This window comes from Musa acuminata, chromosome BXJ2-11 (assembly GCF_036884655.1).
Source record: "Musa acuminata AAA Group cultivar baxijiao chromosome BXJ2-11, Cavendish_Baxijiao_AAA, whole genome shotgun sequence".
NCBI classification, from domain to species: Eukaryota; Viridiplantae; Streptophyta; class Magnoliopsida; order Zingiberales; family Musaceae; genus Musa; species Musa acuminata.
In genome coordinates this window covers 3,328,545-3,356,508 of record NC_088348.1, presented here as the reverse complement: position 1 = coordinate 3,356,508, position 27,964 = coordinate 3,328,545, and the positions used below count along the sequence as shown (strand labels likewise).

The following is a 27,964-nucleotide window of genomic DNA, read 5'->3' as shown; positions in this document are numbered from 1 at the left end:
AGGGGGACGCCCCACAGCGAGAACCCAGCGCATCACCCATGGCCGCTGCCCTTATCTGTCGCGTGGGCCCCTTGCCCAGCACCAACATAACATGTTCCAGGAACAGAACGAGAAGCCGCGGGGTCCGCTATAAAGAGGGCCATGTGTCAGCAGTGAATTCTCTGGATTTGGCTTTGGACCGAATCCTTCTCAGTACCACCTGTCCTCACAAGAGACAAGACATCAGGATAAATGACACCTTCAACTCTGCAAAGCTTCCCCCAAATCATTGATTGGAGTTGGTTGTCCTGTTGTTACCTGCTCATCATTGCCACCAAACGATGGTTTCATTTTTCTTACTAATCACGTTTAGATAGATTAAGATCGCTGTCCTTCCTCCTCCGCCACCTCTCACTCTCTCTCCTGGCTGTGTTGCTGCAACTCATGTCAGGAACAAGGAACTACTTCGCTCGGTGGTCGGAGTTGGTGTTCGTCTTCCACCGTCGATGGACGTCCAGACCGCCAAAGATTTGGATCCGTTTCTGCTTCTCTCGATAGACTCCGAGGAAAAGGCCAGCGGACAAGACAAGGCCTCGTCTTCCCTGTGACAGGAGAAGGTGATGACAACGGCATGCCACCAACCTAATCGCGCACCGGAGGAGGACAAGGCTGTGACTCCAGCGTCTGATGTGATGCGCATGTTTCACGACAGCCTCAGACACTTGTTTTACCCCCTTCGGATGATGAACTCAAGCGTGCCTGCCTGCCGTCTTTGCATTGGTTCACCATCCGATGGCCAAAACTTCGCATGAATTTTACATGCAGCAGTTGGTATCCTCCCATCTGTTCAAAGTGATAGATGAGAGAATAAGATTAGCGGACGACCACCCGACAAGCCATGCACGTACGCCGCAGTTTGCGTACATATTTATTCGTATAGATAAGGGAAATTAATATAATGCTTAACCACTTCCAACATCAAACTCTGGAATATGTCGTCTAGCAAATGCTACACCAACAGGCATCTTCGATGCTCAATAAGAAACTCAACGTGAAGTTGTTTGCCCTAATATAATTAATGTCGTGTATGATTGTGGTAGGTTTTGCTAGGCGTCATGGAAGTGTATGAGATTAAAGTTTTTGTATCTAAATGTTAGAAATCGATGAGTTAAATCTAATATCAATTCAATGTAGACATTAATTTCCATCAGATCATCATGAGTCAAACCCAATGTGTATTGTTCGACTCCTTGACTTGTACTAATATGAAACTATTATCTCGATCCTCTTTTCGATCTGTCTTTTCCTATCGACGAAAGTAGAATTACAGTGAGCAATAATAATGATGATGTTGTGTAATCCGATCCATTAAGTTAAACAATCATAGTTTTGCAAGTACCGACGAGCTCCATTCTTCCATCTTGTGTAGAACTAATGGATAAGACAATACTAAATGAGATAATAACTGCATAAATCATTTGTGCAAATATAAATCCTTAATGTGCATTTATGTTTTCGATTGTTATTCAACATTACACTCAAATTAAAATACATAAAATAAGATTCATTATATCGATCTATATCTATATATCAATCATTTATTAATACGATACATACCAACGTATCGATACACGGTATAATAAAATGTATCGACAGATCGATATGTATTATCTATAATATTTCTCTATTCGATTGATATATATCGTTCATATCGAATATCGAATGATATTTTTTTATTTTCATATCATTAATTTTAATGGGCATCATCTCGATTTGCTGGTGAAAATTGTTGATGAGCAACCATTAATATCAAAGAGGAACATGGGGTCATAAATGTAGAATAGGTACTTCCATATTGCCTATGCATAGGCAATCATGCACAACTAATGGATGTTAAGACTTTGATTCATGTCCGATCAAGTATACTGTGTATATAATCATATACTGATGGAAATTATTCGAAAAGATATTTGTCGATTCTTAAACCCTTGATTTAATTAAGGAGTATTTCCAATTATGACAAGCAAGTGCTCCATGGTGTCAACTCAACAAGGTAAACAATATTATTTAGCTTGTGAAACGAGAACACTTTAACCTGATCCTAAAAATTAATTTGAGATGGATCATTCATATTCCCAAATAAATATATACTATTTTAAATAATGAATAGTCTAAGAAATTGTGGTACCATGTAATTCTATAATTAAAAAATAGAGTTTTTATTTTCCAAAAATAGGGTGAAGATTATACATTGCATGCTTTTATGTGCATATACCTTGAAAATAAAAATAACTAATGTATATAATCTCAAGATCTTGATCTAGATAATGATCAAGATAATGACAAGGAAGGGGCTACGATTAGCTCGGAGAATCATGAGTAAGATTAATGAGACAAAGAAAAACTTTCATACAGATATCCATTAAAATAATAATATTATTGCATCGAGGCTTTAGAGGGATATACATATATCATAATATGATCCGATCGAATAATTAATAAATTAATTTATTAGATGGAGGTTTTAGAGGGATATACATATATCATGATATGATTCGATCAAATAATTAATATATTAATTTATTAGACTTTAATCACTTAAATATTTAAGCTTAAGTTAATGATAATACACTCATTCGAGTTTTTTTTATATAAATAATGCACTCATTATGTCTTTGTAGAAATTAAATCAAGTCTTCACTTTTTATATGAGACAAAGCAACATAGACTTGAGTCAAATATACAATAATTCATAATGATAATTTAGTCCATGATCAATTAATATTTAGGTATAAAGCTACAAGAATTCTCTTTTGTCTAACCCTCGATTGTAGCCCTCCAATTTCTGTCTATATATAGTCATAAATTATTGTTGGCAGCATGCATGTGTTCTTCTCTGTTCTTCGCCAAAGATGAAACATTTGACGCTATCTTATATATATTCTTGCATATTATCTATCATATGATCATCGTTACTTGAAACTCTACTTGACACTTAATCTGCCTGAAAGCTCTTATGATGTAACAGAAATAAACTATATAATGTTAATTATGGTAAGAAATGATCAGATTTGGATGATAATTAACCATAGATAAACGTGAAGGATTTGTCCGAGCCAACAGCCATATCTATCGTTAGATTTGGAGATCCATCCCCACAAAGACAACACATAACCCATTTCCAATGCCCATCTAAGCAGCTCTTCTTCACACGTTAATAATGGTTATTTGTGCTAAGGTTCTCATAATCTCACTGCTATATATGAAGTGTGTGCTAAGCACATTACCTGAGATTTACATTAATTAATAGCTCCTGACATGCACATTCACATACATCCCTTTTCTTCCTTTCTATAACAGCAATGCATGCATGTATGCATGCTCGAGCATTTCCTGCTGCGCCAACACATCATCGACAAGATGGTCGACGTCCACAGCAGAAGCTCTCATGTGTTCATGTCCAAATTTAATGCCTGCTTTCGGTGAAGAGACCCTGTCGGCGTTAGATCAGGTAGGAGACAGTGGCAACCAACGTAGGTGGTACACATAGCAACTGGTACGGCCTCGCACACACCTGCGCAGAAGCCAGGGGAGGGCAGCAGGAGGCCAGCAGTTCCGAGATCTACAGGGAGGCCCCAAGGAGGTGGAGCCAGTGGCTGGGCTTCGGAGTCCCCTGTGGCGTTGCACCCACCAATGAATGCCGTGCGCAGCGGCAGCGAACGAGATCCGGAGTATCTTTTCCCCCTACGGCTTTGTCTGACGCCTCCTCCACCGCGTCTCTTGCAAGCCTGGTGCGCACAGGCGGGGATGTTGCTTCGGTGCGAGTGTTGCTTCTTTTCATATCGGTCGCAGTAATGAATGTGGTTTGGTGGAGGTGCTGCTATTCTTCCTCAGTCATCACCAACCCAGTCGTCTTTTCTCGTTTCAGCAGAAAACCAAATGGTTCTTCTCTTGGCCGAGATAACTAAGGCCTCTGTTACTGTTGGCTGCCAAGAAAGAAGCTTTGATTAAAGTCTGGAATAAGATTGAAATATTAGATAATAAGTTAGTAAGGTTGCTGATATATATATATATATATATATATATATGGAGAGAGAGAGAGAGAGAGCAATTCTTGAAAGCAGCATAAATTTCCAATAGTTTATCTGGATTTTGTTCCAATAGTTGAGATATAGGCTTTTATATTCTATACATCTTTTATGTGACATTCATATTTTCCATCCAATTTTGATACATTTGATTATTAATTTGGTGGGCTTTTGGTTATCTAAAGCCTAAAGAGCATTACATCAGACAGTGGAAGCCATGGCATCTCAGAGGAAGTGATTTGAAACTTGATACAAGAATAAATTCTATAGAAGAAGGGCCAGCAATCAATGAAGGCAAGAAAAGATTCACTCTTTATGCACCCACTAAACTGACTAAAGCATCGATACATGGAAGAGATTGAGATTGGCCCAGCATGGATTGAGACATACTGCAAATTGATTCTTCTTCTGATGTAGCATTGGTTGAGGAACCTTGGCTGTTGCTAATGAAAGAATATCTTGGAAACCATAATAGACACAAGAATAAGAGGTGGTATAGATTTCCAAGGCAACCTTTGAGGTGATTACATGCACTTCCTTTGCATAAAACTGGTAGTAGTGATGGCTCTGTAACTCTTAGAAAAGCTGTATTATTGTTCTTCAACATCTTAGCCTGCCTGAAGGGCCAATGATCTGATACAGCAGCAAATGTCTACTTCAGTCTCATGGAAACAGTGCATCATGTCTCAGATCCACCCTGTTGTTGCCTCTTCCTCTAATGGATTAGATAGACTTGCTTGAACACAGTTTGACTCATATGGACCAATCTAGATATCATGATGCAATGATGGATCCTATGTAAATCAACCCAAAGTACGACAAAGGACTTCAAAGAGAATGAATTAAAAGTAAATGCAATAATCTATCAACTGATACAAAGCTCTATGTTACAGAATTTGAGTCTCTAAAATCTTGAATGCAAAATCCATAAATGTAAGTTTGACACGGTTTCGACTCTCAGCGCCTCTTGCTGACATTGTAGAGACTCGAGCGCCTACTCCTTACGGGACGCAACCAATTATCCTCAAGCACCTTGCGAGATCTCTTCTTCCTAAACTCATGCTTAATGGCATAAAGATCTTCACAGATCTCATGCCTAGAAAGAGAGACCATACCTGGCAATATATCCTTTTGGAAATCCCGTAATCGTGTTCCCCTACGTAGCCTAACACCACATACGTCCTTCCTTGTTTCGTTGTCGATTTGTGTAGCACAGATTGAGCTAACATCCGTGACCTCCTCCGGCAGCTTGAGAGTCATTATTTCAAAAGAATCAGAAGACCGAGGCTGATCATTGCCTTCAGTGAATTCAGATTCTGCCTGCCCATGGTTAGCCAATTGATCTAAGGAATGTAGTGGGTTCTCTGAAGACATAGATAGAAGCATTTCAGCTGCCTTCAAAATAATATTATCCAGTTTTGTGATTCGAGCTAGATCTTCTTTAGGTGGTAATGCCTTAGAATTGCATGGTTTGTCCTGTATGCAGGTATGGCTGGAGGCTTCAATATTTGGAACTTGTTTCCTGCAAATCCCTTCAGGCATTACTGAGTCCGAGTGAGTAGTTACAGAATTCTCTAAATTGGAGATAACTGCATGATCTGCTACACTTTTCTTCTTCGAGGTACATTCACTGTCTCCAGTTAATTGATTGTGCATAATCCCACGAGGACACTGTTTAAGTTCATCTCGATGCTTTTCATCTGGAGCTATGGCGTGACTTGAAACAGTATCTTCATCACTCCCTTCGTTATGTGTCTCCTTATCTTCCAATCCTCCGCATATATTTGGTGGCAGACTGGTATTCCTGGGAGATGCATGTAAGTAGCTGTTTTCCATATTATTGCTGGAAATTGAGGCATTCTTTCTGTTATCACTATGTGCAACAAAGCTAATCTGACCAGCTGATGAGTCAATATTTTTCTTTCCAGCACAATGGAAGTCTGTAAGAACTGTTCCATTAGTCCTGCCCTGAGTTTTCCCATTGTAGTCCCTAGAAAATCTTTCCGCCAAAATTTTGCAACATTCTTCAGAGCTCCTGATGCCAGATCCGCAAACTTCATTGTCAGCAATGTGTTCTTTGTAGTTCCAATTATTGTCTGTAACATTACTACTTTGTACCGATGCTTGCACTGAAGGAGGATAAGAATCTCTAGCTTCATGAGGCAAAGAGTTATCACTCTTTTCCCTTGAGTTTTCTGAACCAAGACAAACAAGACCAGGCTGAACCGTGACAATGGATTCTTTTTCATTCTTATTGCTTCTTGAAATTCTCAATTTATCTCCATGGCAAACAACTGATGAACTTGTGGATGGAGAAGGAAATGTTTCTACTGTATTTGGAAAAACATCGACAGGTTCATCATCTTGAGCTACATTCAGGTCAATGTGCAAAAGTTTGTATTTTGGTTGTTGCTTCTCAGTGAGAAAATCAGCAGAAAGAAAGCCTCCATGTTCTTTTAATCCTGAATATTTTTTTAGAAAGTATAAAGTACGAGATCAAGTTCATATATTAGCTGCACTAAAAAGACATTCAACTCTTAAAAGCAAACACAGGTCAGAATTTGCCGCTTATACGGTGCTGACCACAACAAACAAACAGTAGTAATGCTATCATTATGCTAGTGCGACAACCACTCTTAATTCAGATAATAGTTTCAAGATACCGATTGTCACCAAAATCCTTAGTAATTAACAGGTTATTTTGACACAGCAGGAATGTCAAGTTGAGCTTTTTGTGTCACTAGTGATGGCCAACTTGAACTTATAATAACCAGCTTGGACTTTTAAGTCAAATAAACAATGAAGTACATTCAAATCAAGCATTAATATTGAGACAGTTCTAGCGAGTGAAAACAAGGAAACAAATGATAAATAGCCGTAGGAGACATAACACTCTATATTAGTAATAGTTGCTTGTTTTGATATTCAGTTAGTCAGTTGCAGATCTATGAACATTCATAATTTGGAACAAATCTTCCACTGACCAGAGATGTTGCTTAGTTTGACAAAGAGAAGGAAAGTCTAAAGCATCTCTAATGTCATTAAATAGGCATCCTGATCTTGGATAATATATTAGGAAGTATCTTCAAGCATAGTAAATCAATGGAGTATGGAAGAGAAGGTCATTAGGTCGGCCAAACCAGTTATGATGGCATTGTACACTATGGTAAAGAAAATTGCAATATGATACATAAGGATGAAATCTATCTCTAGTAATGGTTCATGTAGATGGAACATTTCTCTTTAATGGAATGTGTTCAGTAATTTGGTTCAAGACCAAACCATCGTTGTGAAACCCCTTTGAAATTGCTGTCGAACAAGCAAATGCGAACATGTAGCCTTCACATGATTATTAAAGCGATGGGAAAATATCACCATGACACACAACAGAAAACTAGAGACATGCATCCTCATTAATGTCAAAGGCAGAGTCCTAGATATCGTTACATGAAAAAAATAGCAGCAATATAATAGGAATATAGTTGTTGTGATACTATGTCAAATAAGCAATCTTTGAACAGTGTGAAACATGATTTGAAAGAGGCAATAGGCCATTCTTTTTTCTTGACAAAATCTATCTACAAAAACTGAATGAATAAATAAATAGGAAATCTTTCTCGAATGGTCGCATAAGTTTTGTTGTTTGACTACTCGAGAATAAGTGAAAAGGTTGAATAATACAATAACTTTGAGTGTTATATATAGACATCTTTAAGTTTAGCCGAACAAAGCGGCACAGTCCATGATGTTTTCTATTCTGCTATCCGTGGAGCAAAAAATATTTCATAAGCACAAGAACTATGTATCTGCTGCGACAAAACATATAAGCTTTCAATCAGTAGCAAAGCTCACCAGCATTTGAGTGGATGTTCTGTTCTTGCCATCTCTCATTTTGATGCTCCGTATGGGAACATTTCTCTGACAGCCTATGACCAGACTCATTCCAGATTCTGCTCACTGAACAAAATTCAGATGAAACAGTGACTCGAGAATGACTCGGATTTGCAGCATCATCTGCCATTGCTTTGAAACCAGATGAATGCCTTGCACCAAGAACACATTCCCCTTTGGCAGCATCATGAATACTTCGATCCGCAGGAAGATGAAGGTCAAAGCTCTTGAGACTGTTGGTGTGTAATTCTGAAGAAGTTCTCTTCATCCCCATCCAATTCACCTGTGTGTCGGCATTTACTCAGTATCAAAATCTAAAAAGCTCACCGAAGGTTTTGTCACAATCCCTAGCCGGTGCATCTTACCGTAGGCAAGCAAGATCGCATGTCACCGGCTTTCTTCTCTGCCGGTTGCTGGTGGGGTGACATCGGAACATACTGTTTCCAGTAAACCTCGTTCATCAAACTCCTCTGCCTCCAGTACAGTCGATGGAGCTCCCGCACCTACAGATTGCGAAACCCAGACTCCCCTCACGCTTAGATCACAAAGAGAAGAAAGAACAGGAAGGGATTCATACGATCACTGATATCTACAAGGCCAAAAAGCAACCTGGTTCTTAAACACCATCTCATGCTGAATCATGGCGTGCTTCAATCCTTCCATCACAGGGTACTCGTAGGCCGGCGGTGGCGCGTCGTTCAGGTCCAAATCTCCTCTTGTCGACGCCACCATCATCATCTCCGTCGCCGTCGTCGTCGCCACACCACCAATGCTCTCACGCATAGCCACTGATGTAAACATTTTGCTCCACGCCTAAAAGATCTCCTGTCAAATAACACGAGCATAAAACATCAACGGGAGCCGAACGATAGATAAGACCAGAAGGAAGCAGAAAGGACAAGCAGCATAAAAGCGCGACGAACCATGGAAGGAAGGAAGGAGGAGGAGAAGAAGAGGCCCCGATCCCGGTTGGAGACTCCCATGAAGCGAGGGGGGAAAGAAAGGGGAGGAGAGGAAAGAAAACAAAGAAAGCAAGGGACAAAAAAAGTGAGGGTGGCGAGGGGAATCTGAGGCAACTGAAATCTAACTTTCGGAGAGAAAAAGATAGGTTTGGGGGAGGGGGGATCGAAATTATTGGCTCTGTGCTGCGCTTCCTGCTTCCCCCTGCCTTCTTTGTTCCCCTTCCTCTCCCTTTAACCTTCTCCGCCCCTCCTCCTCCTCCTCCGTCGGCTACTGCTGACGCCAGGACCACTGCCAAAAGCCACACCACATGAGAACATAAAGGAAAAGAGACGAGGATGGACTGGAGAAGGAGTCAGATGTGCGACGAGATGTGCGGGGAGCGTTGGAGTCACACACCCACAACAGTAGCATATCGACCACGAGTTGGCCCGGCAATGATCGCTTTTGCTGCTGCTGTTGATCTTCCCGTTCCAAGTCACTCGACGCAGGGAGAGCCGTTCCTACTCGCAGAAAAGTGAGGAAGTGTTGTTGTTCATGGCCGGACGACCACCTTCGCTTGCGTGCCGGATACACATCCTGGCCTCGCTGTGGGTGTCTGCGCACCCCTTTCTCCCTGGGATTGGCTCCGGTCGCTGATCTCGAGGCCCAGGAAGGAGCATTTCAGGGATTGGGAAAAGCCATGCAACAAGGCTTCCGAGACCGAGCCAGGACAAAGCAGCGGAGGACGAGTGGCCCCCGGCGTCACCACCACTCCTCCATTCCCATATGGCCAAAAAAGAGCCGATGGCCTCCGTCGCCTTTGACTGCGTGCTCGCAAACAATCTGCTCTGCAGCAGTCTTTGGACGATCAATGATGAAGCTTAACTATGGTAAAACCACAACCGAGTAGTTCCGTATCTATTCCACTCGACGTAGCTCGCTCACTGCTCCCAGTAAACTTCGGTGCGGTCAGTGAAGAAGACTTGGGTGATCTGAAACAAGATTCACATCAAAGCTCGGAAAGAGAAGACGCAGATCATTGTCGACCTCTCATTCAAAAGGGGATAAGAACATGAATGCATGCAAGAACAAGTGAATCCAACGCCCAAGATTTACATGTGTGCTAATCTGTGGAACCTCGGAAGCCCTTTGTCTGGACTTCCATGGATATGTGGTTTGGCCTCTTCCTTGGGCATTGGATTCAGATTAAGATGGGGTATAATATGAACAAATAAATGAATCAAATTGTCGACGAACTGATAGCTCACCACCCACCAACTTGTCGCGGATTCTTTGCAGAGCATTATCTAATCATCTGGACTTGTTTGTTAAATCTTATTTGCCGACAGAGAGATTAATACAACAAAATCACTGAATGCTCAAGAAATTTGTGGCTTCTACGAATATAAAATATTTAAAAGAATAAGATTTATTAAAAATCATAACAAAAATATATTTGTGAAATGCCTCTACGAATTCAAGAAATTCGATGTCTAAAGGATGAAAAATCCAAACTCAAAATGCAACCACGATAATAAGATAAGAAACTAAAAGGAAATAATGATAAGAGAGAAAAGCGAAAAAATAAAGATGATAGAAGGGACAATTCGAAAGAGATGGAACAACAAATTAAGATATCCTCAAAGAATAAATGAAAGAGTAACTATAACAAAAGTGAATTTTGATCGATGTGGCTAAAAATAATTCAACTAATAAATCAGATCAGCAGGTGGTTTAATAGCCAAAGTCGATTAGCAGCAAAATTCAAAGATTAAATGTAAATAAATCAATCAATCAATAAATAAATTCTTATATGTGGGTGTGGATTATCTTTTGTCAGTGTCCAAAGCGCTGTTCATTTTGGATAGTATCCAATAAATGCCTCCTCGATACGTCTCAAAACGCGAGCCACTCGCTTTCGCCTGTGCCAGCGATACAAGCGCCGTGGGGGCTGCTCCGTGCACCGTCTCGTTCAACTTCTCTAATGCAGCAAAGCTCACCTGTGGGTTCAACTTCTCCGTCGGTAACAAAGAAGAGAGAAGGAAATGAAAGCAAGAAAAAGAAATCTTTGGGGGATAACTTATGGTGGGGGCAAGCAACACAGAGGACGGACGACTCTGCATTCATGGGGCGGACAAACCTGCTTGCTTTCTTGTCACCAGCTTATTCTCGGGCCAAACAACGGAGACGTAAAGCATGCTGTTGATGCGTATGGCTCGCAAGCGATCGATTCAGGTACAGAAAGGTGGGTTTATTTTAGGCGCTGTGTTTTGAGAGCCACTGTAGCGGATTCCTCCATTCGTTCTTTTAAGGCACCACGACCTTTTATCTTACTGGGCTTTGTCAGATGGGCTGAGACATATATGTCACGTTTCATGGACTTGACCAGTGGAGTGGGTTCCACGTGTATGAGGTGTCACGTTATTTATATAAATATATGGGGTGTCACGTTATATATATATATATATATATATATATATATATATGAGGTGTCACGTTATTTATATAAATATATGGTTGATATGATATTGTGTGAATGAACATATTCTGTATCGCCCCGATCACAATCAGCAAACACATTAGTGCAAATATGGAGCCTATAGACTGAGATGATCACATCACGTCAACGTGGTACCTCGGAGTTGGGTGAGCGGTCGCCCCTTCTCGCACCATCCGAAACTGTACCACATCACGTCAACGTGGCACCTCGGAGTCGGGTGAGCGGTCGCCCCTTCTCGCACCATCCGAAACTGTACGAGACAACATCGTATAGTACAGTCACTCCGGAAAGTTTGAAATGGCACCGCGCGACGTAGAACCGTGCGGGTCAGTCAATACTCGCACGAAAGTATAAGCCGATCGTCCGAGAAGTCGATTGCCATAATCAGATCACGTATGACCCTCGCTTGTAAGAATAAAAGCTAACCTCCTGATCGATGTCAGGGGAAGAAATAATTCCCAAAACTCCACTCAATACTTACTTAATCTTCAGTGGAGTCAAGTTGGGAAAACCCACTCTCGACTTTGATTTGTGTGTAGGAACTCGAGGACAACAAAGCGGATCGTTCGTTGATAAGGAGGATCGTGTTCAAATATGACTCTCAATCTCAACCCGACTCGACGAATGTTTCAATCAATCGACCACCCGCTCCAACCGCTTCGACATATCTGCGCATTCGAGATTAGACTGAGTCGTGTTGTCATCTCGGCAACAACATAAGGGTTCACTAACACTATTGTTGAGTTTTTTTTTAAAATGATACATAATAAAGATAAATTTTGTATATATTATTTTACGGTAAACTTTTTACCGATTAAACTAGTTAATATTGGAATCATCAACTTTTGAATGATCATATCATCACCCAATATCGATGAAAAATATTTACGGCATGAGTCAAAAGTATTATGAAGAAACCTTGATAAAATCTCTACCCTATACAAAAATATTTTGAGCAATTCACATTATCAAAGTACAATTTTTTTATGATTGGAATTGAGATTGAAAGTTAAAATGCTAGTCTGCTTCTACCCTGAAGAAAAGGCACAAAGACAAAAAGGACGAGTAGAAGCTGGCGGATGATGAAAGGAATGAGACGTCAGAACAGCTGCTTATGTATGCATGTATATGATGAATGGATAGGAGTTGAACGAAGGACCACTGTTGCTACAGGTACGACTCATTCATCAGCAGGATTGATTAGTAAGCACTTACGATTGTTTACTGATCTTGATTTCCTAATTATTTTCATTTAAGACACAGCTTAATGAGATAATTATGACCGTGAAATCAGATAACGTAATGAAAATTTCATATCCAGTTTTTTTCTTCGATGAATTTTCTTCTTCCAAACGATGATTTATAGACGAGAATTGTCATTTATATAATAATATAATAACCACTATAATAATATAAAATGTCATGATGCATATAAATAAACCATCTTAAATTATGTGTTCCATATTATATATATATTATGTAAATATTCCTACATTCTAAACCTAAAACTGTGATGATTGATGGCTACGAAATGAGTACTGTCGATAACGATGCGGTCCTATTTGCGACTCAACCATGCATCACGATTCCAATTCCAAACTTACACTTGTGTTGCGGTACGACCACGTCATGACGACGTCCAGGAAAAGGGGGTGAGTTAGGTATGATGTTGCTGCACTCGTTCTCTCACCACGTCATCGGATCGTACGTACGTGATGATACATGGATAGCATCACGTATCGCGCCATTACCATATTGCCGATGAAGTGGGTACACATGTCTTTTGGACTCATGTGGAATCTTCATGATGAGTGTTGACCCGATTTATTCTGATAGATGGTGACACTGGGAGTTTATAAAGTTTTGATTTTTTCTTTTATTTCTCAATCTTAATTAATACCCATGAACCCTCAATTTAATATCAAAATGATGAGATTGATTATTGATTATATCAAAGTGGATAAGGTGGAGTGTTTGATTCGATACATAAAAATATGTGCAACATAAGTATAGGCACACAGTTGTTAATAATTGATGATTCTATACATTAGATTATTGTTATCTTTTATGCACCATTTAATATTATGTCGGTTCTAATTGATTCAAGTCTGGATAATGATTCAGATATTTAAGATTTTATAAATATATTAGTGCATCATTGTACTATTTAAATAAATACATCATTAATATGTAAGAGATATAATGTTCCACAAAACTCTCATAAATCATCTGTAACAACAAAACCAAAGTTAATAATGATTAAAGCAAATTACATTCTGAAAATAAGATAAAGTAACTTTAAAAGATGATAAAGGATAAACCATATAAGAATAATGATAGGTCATATTATTCTATTATTGACCTATTTACTATATAAATAAACACTAAATAATTTACAAAAGAAAATACTCCTGAAAGAATTATTATCAACAGGCCCACCACAATCTTCGTGCGGATGGCAACGGCCCTTGTGGGGCCTCCGTGGCTTTCTCCTTCTCCATCTTTCTTCTTCCAGCATCCACCTTTGCGCAACAAGCACCTGATCGCTCTAAAGCACACCCAAACCATGAAGAGACTGAGAATTCCGAACCAACTCATGAGAAGGATGACAGTGGAGAGCTGATAGGAAAACATTCGCACAATGGCGATCGAGAATGCTACTGCCGTCGAGAACACCGCCAGCCATAGAATCCACTTTAGGATTCCCGTCACAATTTTCTGCTGTCTTGGCACACAACAAATCAACAAAAGAATGATGCTCAAGGATGCAAACAACCCGAACATGTCGAACAGTAGGAATAACTTGACTGCCTCCCTTTCACTTGAACTCTCATCATCTTTCTGCTTAAACCCATCAGGGGGGTTCAACCCAGCTTCGAATGTGATGGTGGCGATCAACGTCGCCACCACCATTAGTGTTGCTGGTTTGTTGTTGTACCTTTCTTTAGGTTCAGACCATTCTTTTCGGGGGCTGCGGTCATCCTTAGAAGGTCGAGCCTGGCGTCGGAAGGGGTGCCAACGATTTGGTCGGCTTTTGTGTGACGTGACAGTGGCCGAGGCTCTGGCATCGCTCGGTGACGATTTCGGCTGAGTCTTCCCTTCTTCTGCGGTGGTTCTTCCACCTGCTGCCCGAATCAGTTCTCCCAACAATAGATCTCCATGTTGGCAGGGTGAATCCAATAGCATATCAAGGACGGTGTTGCCTCTCATGTTTGTGGCGTTAACTTCGATACCTCGTCTTCCCAGAAGCAACTTCACGGTCTGCATTCAATCGTATTACCAGAGCTATGAACAGGAAGTTCCTCGGTATTTCCATTTGATTTTTTATGAATGAAATGCAAAGAGTATTTATCGTTTGTTGTGGGAAAGCTCTCGTATCAGGAGGTGCAGAGATGCAAAAAGACCTGGTGAAAAGAAGAAGACAAATTCATTTCCTCTAATTGGGATCGGGAATACCTACCTGGAGCTGTTTTCTGGCCACAGCAAGGTGCAGGACGGTGTTGCCTTTCGCATCTCCGGAGTTGAGCAGCTCATCGTTTTCACCAGCTCTGTTCAGCAAGAACTGCACGGTCTCGAAGCTGTTTGATTTCACAGTAAGATGAAGGATGGAGTCACCTTGCGATGTCACAGCTCGCGCGGACTCCGGGCTCGCATCCAGTAACACTGTCAATACATCAAGCCTGCCTTGTAAGGCTGCAGTGTGGGCGGGCATGAAGCCATCGTTGTCGGTCGCCAAGCAGAGATTGGCAGCGGCTGCGTACTGCAGCAGCTCGTTCACCACGGATAAGTGGCCTTGGGCAGCGGCCAGGTGCAATGCGGAAAGGCCTTCGCGGTTGTGGCCATGCGCGAGCTCCGGGTTTACGGTGAGGATCTCCCGGACCAGGTCGGAGTGGCCGAGCGATGCAGCGATGTGGAGGGGGCTGTCCGACAGGTGAGCCGCGGCGATGGCTTGCCTGTGGAGCAGGAGCCGGTCTTCTTGTAGCAAACGCCGCAACAAAGTGAGGTCTCCCGCGTAAGCTGCTTCCTCTAGTCTCGGATCCATGCTTAGTTACTCTCTCTGTCTCTCTCTCTCTCGATTTGGTCACAAACAACTCGAAGTTAGGACGACTATATATAGGCTAAAAATCTCTAACGATTCCTCCCGCTCGGTCATCTTGGTCCTGTCTCCATCAAGACGCCGGCCTTGTTGACCAAGTCGTCTCCAAAACGTAAGCTGCTTCTTCTCATCTTGCATCTCATTGGTCTGGACTTCGCAGAATACTTTTGCTCAGCTTGCTTTCTCGTTCGCCGAAACTACCTAGAGAACGAAGCGAGACTGGGACAGTCGACGTGCGGTATTTGTGTTTGAGAATGTTGATGAATTACTTCAAGAGGATGGAGATTGGGCTTCTAACCACGTGCTTCCTCGACACCCACCTCGGTTGCCCACTGACTCTGCCCGATCGACCTCCGCTTCTCCTATCTGATACGACCGATCCATCTGATGATAGTGTCCCCTAATAAATTATATAATTCTATCGCATTAAGTAAGATATATTATAGTTTTTAATTATAATTATTGATCAATAAAAAAGTCTTCTAATTACAATAATATCTTCCTAAAACCTATCTTCACTTAAATTTTTAATTAGTTTCAGCGAAACAGACCTCATCAACACCCTATATTTCCATCTGGCTGATGATACATCAGGAGGGAGGGAAGGATGGATGAATGAAAACAAGCTTGCAGATAAATCGACGCTACAACACCTATATATGGAGGCTTGTGATTGGAACAGTTCCTCCTTCTTGTACAGCCTGTCCTCACCAGACGCCGAAGACACGACTTGGTCATCCAGCTCAAAGTGGCTACTGCAGTCCCGTTTAAATATCTTATCCCAAGGAATCGATGCGTTGGAAACGCAGCGAGGGAGACGAAAGCCGAACGGCGAGTGGGATAGCAACAGCGTGCGCAATTGTTCGGAGAAAAATTGGATGGCTGTTTTTGCCGAAGTCATCATTTCATCGGATTGGATGCGGTGCTCACGGGACTGCATGTTGAACGCTTTAACCTGACATCACCTTGGTGTCCTGTCCGGCTTATCAACTTCTTCAAACCTAACAGCGAGGCTCGTGGGTCTCCATACCATTATCCCGGTCGTCGGTTTCCTTCGAGTTGTCCGGTTTAAATATTTTGATCGCTTTCTCAATCTTGTCGCTTATGACCATGCTAATTTTTTTTGGATGAATAATCACCTTTTTTTTGTTCTCGTCTTCGTTGGACGACTTTGACCTCTTCGGATTTTGCAGCTTTAGCTGATCTAATATAATATTCTTTACTTTTCAAAAGAAATAAAAAAAAAATCATCCACGCTTTGGGACAAGCGGACATGGCTCCATCATCACTTTCCAAGTAGTTTCAGCGAAAGAAAGAAAGATGGGAGGGGAATAAAAAATCTACACAGGACGACTCCATTTCAATGATCCGCTGAAGAAATGTTTATCGATATATTAGCAGTCGAAATCTTTCATTTATTGTGAATATTTATTTGGATGGTACAAGTGGCAGAATTCCAATGGAATTAAGCATTCTGGTGGTACCTTGATTGTCCCTTGTCACATTTCGATTTCTAGTATAAATAATAGTATCATTCAACCGATTACCAGCAAGTTTGGTAAATGGCAAGGCTCCCTTCTATCACAAGCTGGTTGTGTCACCTTGATTAATTTGTACTTAAAACTCCATCCCTATACACTCCTTAAGTGTCTCCTTGTACTGTTTAATATTAATAAAATCTCTTCACTCTTCGTTCTAACATGTAAGAGTGCCTCTTCCCCTTTCAACTCCGGTTGGTGTTGGAAGCTATTTGTGCTTGCTATGGATTTCTTGATATTTGAGTTTTGCAAATTTACGGGAGATGGCTATTCTATCAATATGCTCCATGATTGCTTTCAAACCAGTATTTAAAAAAAAATAGATGTATTTGTTCCTAATGTGAAGGATTCCTTTCTCTTAATTAATGGATGTTGGAATTCGAATTTATTCTACTCTTGGTTTAGTACCTCTCTTGTTGAGATCTTCTAGTCTTATAAAGATGGTTTTTTATTTTGATATTCTGATACCACAAGTTTTTCATCCATTAAATCTATTTACCTTTTGATTCTCAACACAGACTTACTCTTCTCCGATGGGGATTGATGGTGTCATTTGTGATATCTCAACACAGACTTACTCACCACTTTCCCACAGAAAGACTTGTCACACTTGGTTTCTCTACCTCCAATCTGTATATTTTTCTGTCTTATAGTTGTTTTTCTTTGGAAAGCTATCAAAATCAAACTTCTTTTCCTCTTTTCCTCCTTCAGATTGGATCTTTAAGCTTAAAACTCAAAGCTTCTTCTAATACTATCTTTCTTAGGATAATTTATTATTATTATTATTATTATAGGATCATTCTAAAGTTTCTATGAAACGATCTCTTGAACCGTGATAACTCTTTCAATCTAGGTGGCTAAACTTGAACTGTGATAACTCTTTCAATCAATATGGCAAGGAGGGTACTAGTTTTTTACATTTTGAATACTAGTGGTGTCCTTTTTGCTAGTTGCATATATTCATTGTAGCCTCTTTAAAATCTTATTCGATGTTTCAGTCGTATTCGTATTGAAACTGATTTGAAGTGCTTTGTGGACATCCTAAGTGACACATCCCAATTTCCTTTAAGCATCCTCCCTTTATTGTTAAGACGTTTAAACTCTTTCTTGATATCATAAATGTAACAGAGTTGCCAATTGACTAGCAAACTATGTTAAAGTGAAGCTTTATCGAAGTAACTTTAGCTTGAATACATTAACATATCACTCTCCTATTTATACAAATTTTTTTTTTTCTCGTAAAATATGTATGTTAGGATTGATGTTGACTTGCAAATTTTGTAATCCTCATTTAATGATAATATGTTAATTGAGAAGAAACTTGAATTATAAGTTTGCTGAGTCAACAAGAATCTTGATCATTTAGGAAGAAGGATTTCTTGCAAATATCGAGTGCAACTTTTAGTACTTTGTGTCTTCTGAAAGATGAATTTTTTTTTTCCTTCTCTAAGCTCTTAGATGTGTAAGTAGTCAAGGTGTGTTTTGAAAGATCAACAAGCTCGGGATGAAATATCCTCGTCATAATTTATTATTATTATTATATAATCTAATTATTTTTAATTTATTGATAGTATAGGGCTATTAATCTATCTATAAACATAAATTTTCTTTTTTAAATTTCTTCCTATATAAATAGAGAAAAATAAATGAATAAACATTATGATAATCTAGTTAATGATCAAATCTAATCATACAATCAATACTATATATGATACGAGAGACATGACATGTAGGCAATCACCGATACATCATTCCCATCAAGCCAATACTCCACTCTTATTTGGTTGATATGTCTCGAGAGATTTGATCTTATTAGGTTGGTAGCATGACACTGACAAGGTTTTTTTATGTGTGAGCTCGAACCATCTAATCGATATATCGATTCGAAACGATTCTGTAAGATCAGTTATATAGCATTGATCAAAAGAATTATTAATTCATGCTTCTCGAGTTCGATGCATGTTACACAACTTATTAATAGATCATACGTATGACTGTTCTAGGTATTCATTATGAAAAGACCCTCTAGTCTATACATAGGGGTCTTATGGCTCAAGATAATCGATTACTTTAGTACTTCATCAAATCTTTCAAACTTTTATTAACCCTAAGTATTAAAGGAGCTTTATTGGGGACTTGGTGACTTAATCTTTTGTAAGGTCTTGGCCTCAATCTCCTAACTTCTAGACACATCAATTAGAGATGGTCCTAAAAATGATCTTTATTAGCTTTGGATCCCATCCACATATTAACCAATTGATCGAGATGCAAAATTTGCGTAAATCATATGTGACAGCAAAACAAAAGTTAATAAAGACTAATGTTACATATTACTACATACAATGTCAAAAAATAGAAAACACACTAAAATGAACATCCATTAATTTTTATATAGAACACGACATACAAGACCAAGTTTACAGAGAAGCAAATTACATTATGAAAATAAGATAAAATAAACTTAAAAGAAGACAAATATTAAACCATATACGAACAATGATAGGTCATATTATCCTATCAGAATTTTATTGACCTTGTCGCTATATAAACAAACAGTACTAAATTTACAATAAGAAAAACTCCTAAAAGAATTATTATCAACACGCCCACCACAATCTTCGTGCAGATGGCAACGGCCCTTTTGGGGCCTCCCTGGCTTTCTCCTTTTCCATCTTTCTTCTTCCAGCATCCACCTTTGCGCAACAACCACCTGATCGCTCTAAAGCACACCCAAACCATGAAGAGACTGAGGATTCCGAACCAACTCAGGAGAAGGATGGTAGTGTAGGGCGGATAGAAAAATATTCGCATAATGGCGGTCGAGAATGCTAATGCCGTCGAGAACACCGCCAGCCATAGAATCCACTTTAGGATTCCCATCACCATTTTCGTCTTTCTGGGCACACAACATATTAACAAGAGGATGATGCTCAAGGATGCAAACAACCCGAACATGTCGAACAGCAGGAATAACTTGAGACCATGTTTTAGAACTGCCTCCCCTTCACTTGAACTCCCCTTCATATTGGGGGGAGTCGGCCCACCATCATCTTTCTGCTTAAACCCACCAGGGGGGTTTAGCCCAGCTTGGAATGTGACGGTGGCGATCAACGTCGCCACCAACATTAGTGTTGCTGGTTTGTTGTTGTACCTTTCTTTAAGTTCAGACAATACTTTTCGGGGGCTGCGGTCATCCTTAGAAGGTCGAGCCTGGCGTCGGAAGGGGTTCCAACGATTCGGTCGGCTTCTGTGTGACGCGACAGTGGCAGAGGCTCTGGCATCACTCGGTGACGATTTCGGCTGAGTCTTCCCTTCTTCTGCGGCGGTTCTTCCACCTGCTGCCCGAATCAGTTCTCCCAACAATAGATCTCCATGTTGGAAGGGTGAATCCAGTAGCATATCAAGGACGGTGTCGCCTCTCATGTTTGTGGCGTTAACTTCGATACCTCGCCTTCCCAGAAGCAACTTCACGGTCTGCATTCATTCGAGCTATGTGTCAGAATTAACGTTGCACACATGACTTTTTGATTCTTATGATATTAAAGATCGTATCTATTAACGATAAAAGATGTAATTCTCGGATAGATGTGTCTTCCTAATGAATATATATTAATTTCAAATTAATATTTTGATGAAAGACATCTTTTGTCACTATAAATTTTGGAACATGATCCTCTCTTTTCATCCGTAGCATATGTCAAAACAAGGGAAACTAGAATTCTTTTGTCACTATAAATTTACTTTATGCAATGTTCAAAGAATTAATTGGAACAAATGAGAAGAATTCCTTATGTATCTATCGTGGAAAGTTAAATGCATGCCCAAATTTGTATTAGGTCAAACATCAGTTTTGCTATTGGAATATTGGGCAGATATCAAACTAATTCTAGATTTGACTATTGAAAAGCTATAAAGAAAATTCTAAAATACTTATATACTCGCTTATAGGAGATCAAATAATCTCAAAGTAATTGGATGTTTAGATTTTGCTAGATGTGATGATATAAAAAAAATAACACTTGACTATTTGTTCCTTTTAGTTGAGGAGCAATTTTGTGGATGAGGGCAAAATAAAAGCAGTCCATCATTGCTACATTCACCATAGAAGTTTAGTTTGTGACATGTTTTAAGGCTACAATTCAAAAGCTCAAATCTCGTTTTCATGATTTACTCTTTAAAAAAATTTAAAACTTTATTATGATAATTTTGTAATAGTATTCTTCTTTAAAAGTGAGTGCTATAAAGGTGATAAATATATGAAAATGGAATATTTAGCGGTGAAAAAAGAAAGTTTAGAAATAAATAATATTAATTGAATATATTAGCATTGTCCTTATGATTACAGATCCATTAACGAAAGGATTATCACCCAAGATATTTATTGAACATGTTAAAAGAATAAGCACTATTAGACATAATTATTAATATTATGTCATATTCATAAATAATTATTTAATATGATATTTTCATCGAGAACTTATTTCAAATAAAGGGGGTAATGGAGAAAAACCAGAATTCTGTTTATCTAAGTTATTTTTTAGGAGATTTAAATTTCTAAAATTATTAAATCTAAATATTATGAGATTTATGTTGTACTATGATGATGTTTTATTTGTGTCTGAATTTAATTTGAACATGTAGCTCCTTACTATTTCCATTTGCTTTTCGTGAATGAAATGCAAAATACTTGTATCTTTTTGCTATGACAAGGCTGTGTCTCAAGATGTACGGGACGCATAAAAACCTTGTGAAGAAGAAGAAGAAGACATTTAAATCTATTTCCTCTAATCGGGATCAGGAATACCTACCTGGAGCTGTTTTCTGGCCACAGCAAGGTGCAGGACGGTGTTGCCTTTCGCATCTCCAGAGTTGAGTAGCTCATCGTTCTCATCCGTTCTGTTCAGCAAGAACTGCACGGTCTCGAAGCTGTTTGATTTCACAGTAAGATGAAAGATGGAGTCACCTTGCGATGTCACAGCTCGCGCGGACTCCGGGCACGCATCCAGTAACACAGTCAATACATCAAGCCTGCCTCGTAAGGCTGCAGTGTGGGCCGGCATGAAGCCATCGTTGTCGGTCGCCAAGCAGAGATTGGCAGCGGCTGCGTACTGCAGCAGCTCGTTCACCACGGATAAGTGGCCTTGGGCAGCGGCCAGGTGCAAGGCGGAAAGGCCTTCGCGGTTGCGGCCATGCGCGAGCTCCGGGTTTACGGTGAGGATCTCCCGGACCAGGTCGGAGTGGCCGAGCGATGCAGCGATGTGGAGGGGGCTGTCCGACAGGTGAGCCGCGGCGATGGCTTGCCTGTGGAGCAGGAGCCGGTCTTCTTGTAGCAAACGCCGCAACAAAGTGAGGTCTCCCGCATAAGCTGCTTCCTCTAGTCTCGGATCCATGCTTAGTTACGCACACACACACACACAAACTCTCTCTCTCGATTTGGTCACAAACAACTCGAAGTTAGGACGCCTATATATAGGCTAAAAATCTCTAACGATTCCTCCCGCTCGGTCTTCTTGGTCCTGTCTCCATCAAGACACCGGCCCCAAAACGTAAGTTGCTTCCTTCCCATTAGTCTCTGTTAGTTTGGCAAGTCTCATAATCCCACATCGGAAAAATCAGACAAGAAAACGTGCTTACAGTTTGGGTTTTTCTTGTTTAGTAGGCTGAAGATGTTTTATGGCCTAGGAATATCTTTCTAAGGCATTTGTAAGTGTCCCTCTTTTATAGTAGTAATTTGCTCCTCTTTCGTCCGTGGATGTAGGTCAATTGACCGAACCACGTATATCTGGTGTTCTTGTCTCGCTTTTATTCTTTCTGTTTTATTGTCGCAACGATGACAATAACAAAGATTGTTATCGAGAAATTCGACAGAAATGTCAACTTCGGCATGTGGCAACTCAAGATGGAGGCCATTCTGGTTCAAGACGGAGTTGATTTGGTATTTCAGGGTGCTGAGAACATTCCAGATGGTACGTCAAAGGAAGATCTTGCGGGTATAGATAAGAAGGCCCGATCTAGCATCATTCTAAATCTCTCTGACGAGGTTTTATGGGAGGTAGCTACGGAGACTACGGCTAAGAGCATGTGGGACAAGCTTAAAGCCTTGTACATAAAGAAGACAGTGGATAATCGTCTCTATTTGAAGCAGAGTCTATATATGCTTCGGATGACTGAAGGTACATCTATACTCTCACATCTTGATAAGTTTGATTCTTTGGTTATGGATTTGGAGAATATAGATGCAAAAATTGATGATGAGGATAAGGCTTTGTTACTCTTGTGTTCTCTTCCCCAATCTTTTAAGCATTTTCGTGATACTTTGATTTATGGAAAAGAAATAGTTTTGTATCAAGAAATTAAATCTGCACTGAAATCTAAGGAGCAGATAGACAGGAATATCACTGGGGTAAGTAGAGAGAATTAGGTTGAGGGTCTGGTTGTTAGGGGGAGAATGGATAAAAGAGAATTTGACACTAGTAGATCTAAATCTAGATCTAAATCCAGACATAGAAATTTGAAATGCAGATATTGTCATAAAATGAGGCACATTAAATATGATTGTTTTAAATTAAAAAATAAATTAAAGCAAAAGGGAAAACTTGTTGAGAAAACTATTGAGTCTGCTGAAGTTAGTGTAGCAACTGATGAGAATGTTGGAAATATTTTTTCTGCTATTGATGACAGGACGATGTCTAAAAATGAATGGATTTTAGATTCGGGTTGTTCTTATCACATGTGTCCCAATAGGGATTTGTTTTCCACATATGAATCTTGTAATGGTGGAATTATTTTGATGAACAATAATGCCGCATGTGATGTTGTTGGTAGAGGCACAATCCGAATTAAAATGCATGATGGTATTGTGAGGACGCTCACTAATGTTAGACATATTCCTGATTTAAAAAAGAATCTCATCTCTTTAGGCGCCCTAGAGGCCCTTGGGTGTAAATACACAGCTGAATGTGGAGTTATGAAAGTTTCTAGAAATGCTCTTGTTGTTATGAAAGCTTGTAGGTCTGGTAGCTTGTATATTCTGCAGGGAACTACTATCACAGGTTCGGTTGCAGTTTCGTCATCATCATTGTCTGATCCTGACATCACCAAATTATGGCATATGCGTTTGGGTCATATGAGCGAAAAAGGTTTGAGCATATTGAGCAAAAGAGGTCTACTTTGCGGACAGAGTACTGGGCCACTTGATTTTTGTGAACACTGCACTTTTGGAAAGCAGAAAAGAGTCAGCTTCACTTCTCCGGCAGTTCACAAAACGAAAGGCACTCTTGACTATATTCATTCAGACCTTTGGGGTCCAGCTCATGTTCAATCTAAGGGTGGTGCTAGGTATATGTTGACTTTCATTGACGATTATTCCAGGAAAGTTTGGGTTTATTTTTTGAAGCATAAAAGTGATGTTTTTCTAACCTTTAAACAATGGAAGGCTTTAATTGAGAATCAAACAGGTAAATAGATTAAGCGGCTTCGAACAGATAATGGCATGGAATTTTGTGAAGGTGACTTTGAAGAATTCAGCAAAAATGAAGGAATCGTTCGGCATCGCACTGTTAGGATGACGCCTCAACAAAATGGTGTAGCCGAACGTATGAACAGAACACTCTTGGAGAGAGCAAGGTGTATGATCTCAAATGCAGGGTTGACAAAAGACTTTTAGGCAGAGGCGATTAATATGGCATGTTACGTTGTCAACCGCGCTCCTTCTACAGCACTTGACTTTAAAACTCCGGAGGAAGTTTGGTCAGGTACTCCTGCTGATTACTCTGATTTTAAAATTTTTGGGTGTCCAGCATACATGCATGTAAATGAAGGAAAATTAGAGCCTCGAGCTAAAAAATGTATTTTCCTTGGGTATGCTTCTGGGGTGAAAGGATACAGATTATGGTGTTCTGATCCCAAATCCCCAAAATTTGTAATCAGTTGAGATGTTACTTTTGATGAATTGTCTATGTTATCTTCTAAAGAGGATTCTACTAGTTGTACAAATGATAGTGCGTAGAAGCAGGTGGAGCTTGAGATTAGTAGTTCAGATTCCTTTAAGTCGAACTCTTCTACTCAAAGAATGCCAGTAGGTGGTCCCGAGTCTACTGACACAGGTGATCCAGAGGAAGAGCAATATTCCATAGCCAAGGATAGACCACGGAGAGATATTCGACCACCACAAAAATATGTAAATTTGGTTGCATATGCTTTGTCTGTCGCAGAAGAGACAAGTGAAATTGGTGAGCCTACTTCCTACTCAGATGCAGTTTCTTGTGATAATTCCGCTAAGTGGTTGATTGCTCACTACTTGTTGCTTCTGCCTAATCTACGATTTACTACAAATTGCTTACTAACACAAAAGTTAATGTCTACAAATCTAAAATTTTCTTCCCTAAGCACACCTCTCCTACTACTCGAAGGACAATTTGCAATCACTAAACCTATCACCAACAAGTTGGGTCCTGATAGCACAGGTTTTCCATCCACTAAATCTAATTGTCGTTTTCCATCCGGTTGGGATTGATGGTCTCGTTTATGGCATCTCCCACTTATTTACTGAATCAAATTTTTTTAAAAAAAATTATTGCACCGTCGCCTTTCAACCTCGGACAGACTTGTCGCACTTGATATCTCTAACTCTAATTTGTACTATCTTTGTCTTATTACGGATGAGACTTTTCTCTGTCTCTTCTTCTATAATTGTTTTTCTTTGGAAAGATATCAAAACCAAACTTTTCCTAGCTCTATGAAGATTCAAATCTTGACTTTAAAGCCTCCAACTCTAAGAGCCTTGATTCTAGTGAGATTTGGAGGGCCATGAATGATTTGGATCTTTAAGTAACTCAAAACTCCTTTCAATAATCTAACTTAGAATGATTTCTTTTGTTTTTTATTATGAGGAGGCTAATTCTCTTGAAGTCTCTATGAAAAGATCTCGCTTAGAGATTTTTTAGACTAGGCCTCAATCTAAATGGCTAAAATTAAACTGTGATAACTCTTTCAATCAATACTAGTGGTGTCTCTTTTGCTAGTTGTAGATATTGGAGGAGATGGAGCATTCTCTTATTAGAAACAACGATTATTTATCATAGCCTCTCTAAAGTCTTATCGGATGATATTAATTGTATTCATGTCGAAATTGATTCTAAGTGCCTCGTCGACATCCTAAGTGGTACATCTCGACTTGGATAGAACTAATGAGATTTTGCTATTCTTAAGATGTTTTTCACTCTTTCTTGATCACACATGTATATCATGAATATAATAGAGGAGCCAACTGACTAGCAAACTACTACGTTAGAGTGCATTTAATTACTATTTTTAGGTGAGGAGAGTGGCTCTCAGAACTTTTCTTTTCCTGATTATTATCTCAAATCTTTAAGGTGACTTTTGTACCCTATGCTATCTAATAAATAATTTTTTTCCTTCTTGCAAAACAAAAAAAGTTTGTCAGGATTGACGTTGACTTGTAATTTTTGTAATCCTCATTTAATGATAATGTTAATTGAGAAGAAATTTGATTTCCAAGTTTGCTGGTCAACAATAATGATAAGGATTTCTAGCAAATTAACAATTGAATTTTCTACAAACGCCGCAGCAAAGTGAGGTCTCTCGCATAAGCTGCTTCCTCTAGTCTCGGATCCATGCTCAATTAGTCTCCAGATGTGCTTGCAGATAACTCGACGCAAGAACACCTATACATGTAGGCTTGTGGTTGGAGCAGTTCCTCCTGGTTCAGGAGGCGAGGTTTCTTCTTGTTGAGCCTCTCCACCAGACGCCAAAGAGACGACTGGGTCATCGAGCTCACAGTGGCCACTGCAGTCCCTTTGAGGCATCTTATCCCAAGGAATCGATGCGGTGCGGACGCAGCGAGGGAGACGAAAGCCGGACGGCGAGTGGGATAGCAACAGCGTGCGCAATTGTTCGGAGAAAAATTGGATGTTTTTGCAGAAGGCAACATTTCATCAGATTGGATGCCGTGCTTACGAGGCTGCATGCTGAACGCGTTAACCTAACATCACCTTGGTGTCCTGTCCGGTAGGACTCCGTCCGGCCGATCAACTTCTTCAACCCTAACAGCGAGACCAATGGCTATCATCTCTTGAATCCAGCGAACACTAGTGCTAATTTCAAACGTGTATTTAGACTTTTGTAGCTCCCTAATCCGGATCTCATTAATAGTTCTAGGATGTAACTTCACCTTTTTCAGTAGTTTCAATGAAAGAAAGAAAGGAGAAGGAATTGGCGTTGACTTGGATTTATATTTCTTGTAATCCTCATTTAATGATGATGTTACTTGGGAAGAAAACTTGATTTCCAAGTTTTCTGGGTCAACAAGCAAATGACTCCAATTGGGCCAACACCGTGACCCCCGAGTTCGATAATATCATCCCATAGCTCATCGATAGTCGGACGATACACAGAATCATATTTAGCATTCATAGTGATATCAATCTAATAATTGTCTTATTCCATCATAAAAAGGTCCTCTATGTGCATTCTTAGAGAATTTTTGACTAAATATACTTGACTAAACCATCCAAACTTGACTAAGTTCATACCAGAGGAACCTTGTTGAGTATGTCCCAACGTAATATTTTATAATACCTTGGATTCAATCCCCCGGCTTTCCAACACTTGAACTTGGGATGAACTTAAAAATGGATTACGATTAGATTCGAATCTCATTCACACGTCAGACAATCAAACTCCGACTTAACGATATCCAACCAACATGCATCGTTCTTTCTTGTCCAGCTGAAAAAATCATTCGATTGCCCACTTCAGGAAATTAACATTGTTTGACTCTTACCAATGGTCACACGATCGATATGCACAGGTTCATAATACCCCTTAAAAGAGCCATTCGGTTTGAAAAGGCATATTGCTCGATCGATTAAGTGTATTGTAGTGGTGCAACTCTTTGAGTAAATAAGCC

At 39.8% G+C, this 27,964-nt stretch overlaps 4 protein-coding genes across 4 annotated transcripts; all 4 read right to left on the bottom strand.

The window, feature by feature from the left end:
* Positions 1 to 4,891: 4,891 nt before the first annotated feature.
* Positions 4,892 to 10,111, bottom strand: LOC103970371 (uncharacterized). The gene is made up of 6 exons (XM_009384126.3): positions 9,318 to 10,111; positions 8,882 to 9,209; positions 8,568 to 8,783; positions 8,324 to 8,461; positions 7,920 to 8,241; positions 4,892 to 6,529 (listed from the first exon to the last, which is right to left on the bottom strand). Exons 3-6 carry the CDS (start codon positions 8,757 to 8,759, stop codon positions 5,025 to 5,027), a joined length of 2,157 nt encoding a protein of 718 aa, XP_009382401.2. The 5' UTR covers positions 8,760 to 8,783; positions 8,882 to 9,209; positions 9,318 to 10,111; the 3' UTR covers positions 4,892 to 5,024.
* A 3,512-nt stretch (positions 10,112 to 13,623) lies between these two features.
* LOC135627462 (ankyrin repeat-containing protein BDA1-like) lies at positions 13,624 to 15,828 on the bottom strand. The gene is made up of 2 exons (XM_065133569.1): positions 14,861 to 15,828; positions 13,624 to 14,661 (listed from the first exon to the last, which is right to left on the bottom strand). The coding sequence occupies exons 1-2, from the start codon at positions 15,440 to 15,442 to the stop codon at positions 13,747 to 13,749; spliced, it is 1,497 nt and encodes a 498-aa protein (XP_064989641.1). The 5' UTR covers positions 15,443 to 15,828; the 3' UTR covers positions 13,624 to 13,746.
* Positions 15,829 to 19,536: 3,708 nt separating this feature from the next.
* On the bottom strand, positions 19,537 to 20,529 carry LOC108951755 (uncharacterized). Its single transcript, XM_065133164.1, has one exon. It carries the CDS (start codon positions 20,512 to 20,514, stop codon positions 19,552 to 19,554), a length of 963 nt encoding a protein of 320 aa, XP_064989236.1. The 5' UTR covers positions 20,515 to 20,529; the 3' UTR covers positions 19,537 to 19,551.
* Positions 20,530 to 21,818: 1,289 nt separating this feature from the next.
* Positions 21,819 to 22,424, bottom strand: LOC135626296 (ankyrin repeat-containing protein BDA1-like). The gene has a single exon (XM_065131503.1). The coding sequence runs from the start codon at positions 22,422 to 22,424 to the stop codon at positions 21,819 to 21,821; it is 606 nt and encodes a 201-aa protein (XP_064987575.1).
* Positions 22,425 to 27,964: the final 5,540 nt, after the last annotated feature.

What these genes read in the sequence shown, in the direction of transcription:
- LOC103970371 (XM_009384126.3), bottom strand. Translation starts at nt 8,759, where the DNA reads ATGTTTACATCAGTGGCTATGCGTGAGAGCATTGGTGGTGTGGCGACG. An exon ending in AGATGGTGTTTAAGAACCAG is followed by an intron (nt 8,462 to 8,567) that starts GTTGCTTTTTGG and finishes CGCAATCTGTAG; the next exon opens with GTGCGGGAGCTCCATCGACT. An exon ending in GAACATCCACTCAAATGCTG is followed by an intron (nt 6,530 to 7,919) that starts GTGAGCTTTGCT and finishes AAAAATATTCAG; the next exon opens with GATTAAAAGAACATGGAGGC.
- LOC135627462 (XM_065133569.1), bottom strand. Translation starts at nt 15,442, where the DNA reads ATGGATCCGAGACTAGAGGAAGCAGCTTACGCGGGAGACCTCACTTTG. An exon ending in TGGCCAGAAAACAGCTCCAG is followed by an intron (nt 14,662 to 14,860) that starts GTAGGTATTCCC and finishes GATTGAATGCAG; the next exon opens with ACCGTGAAGTTGCTTCTGGG.
- LOC108951755 (XM_065133164.1), bottom strand. Translation starts at nt 20,514, where the DNA reads ATGCAGACCGTGAAGTTGCTTCTGGGAAGGCGAGGTATCGAAGTTAAC.
- LOC135626296 (XM_065131503.1), bottom strand. Translation starts at nt 22,424, where the DNA reads ATGGATCCGAGACTAGAGGAAGCAGCTTATGCGGGAGACCTCACTTTG.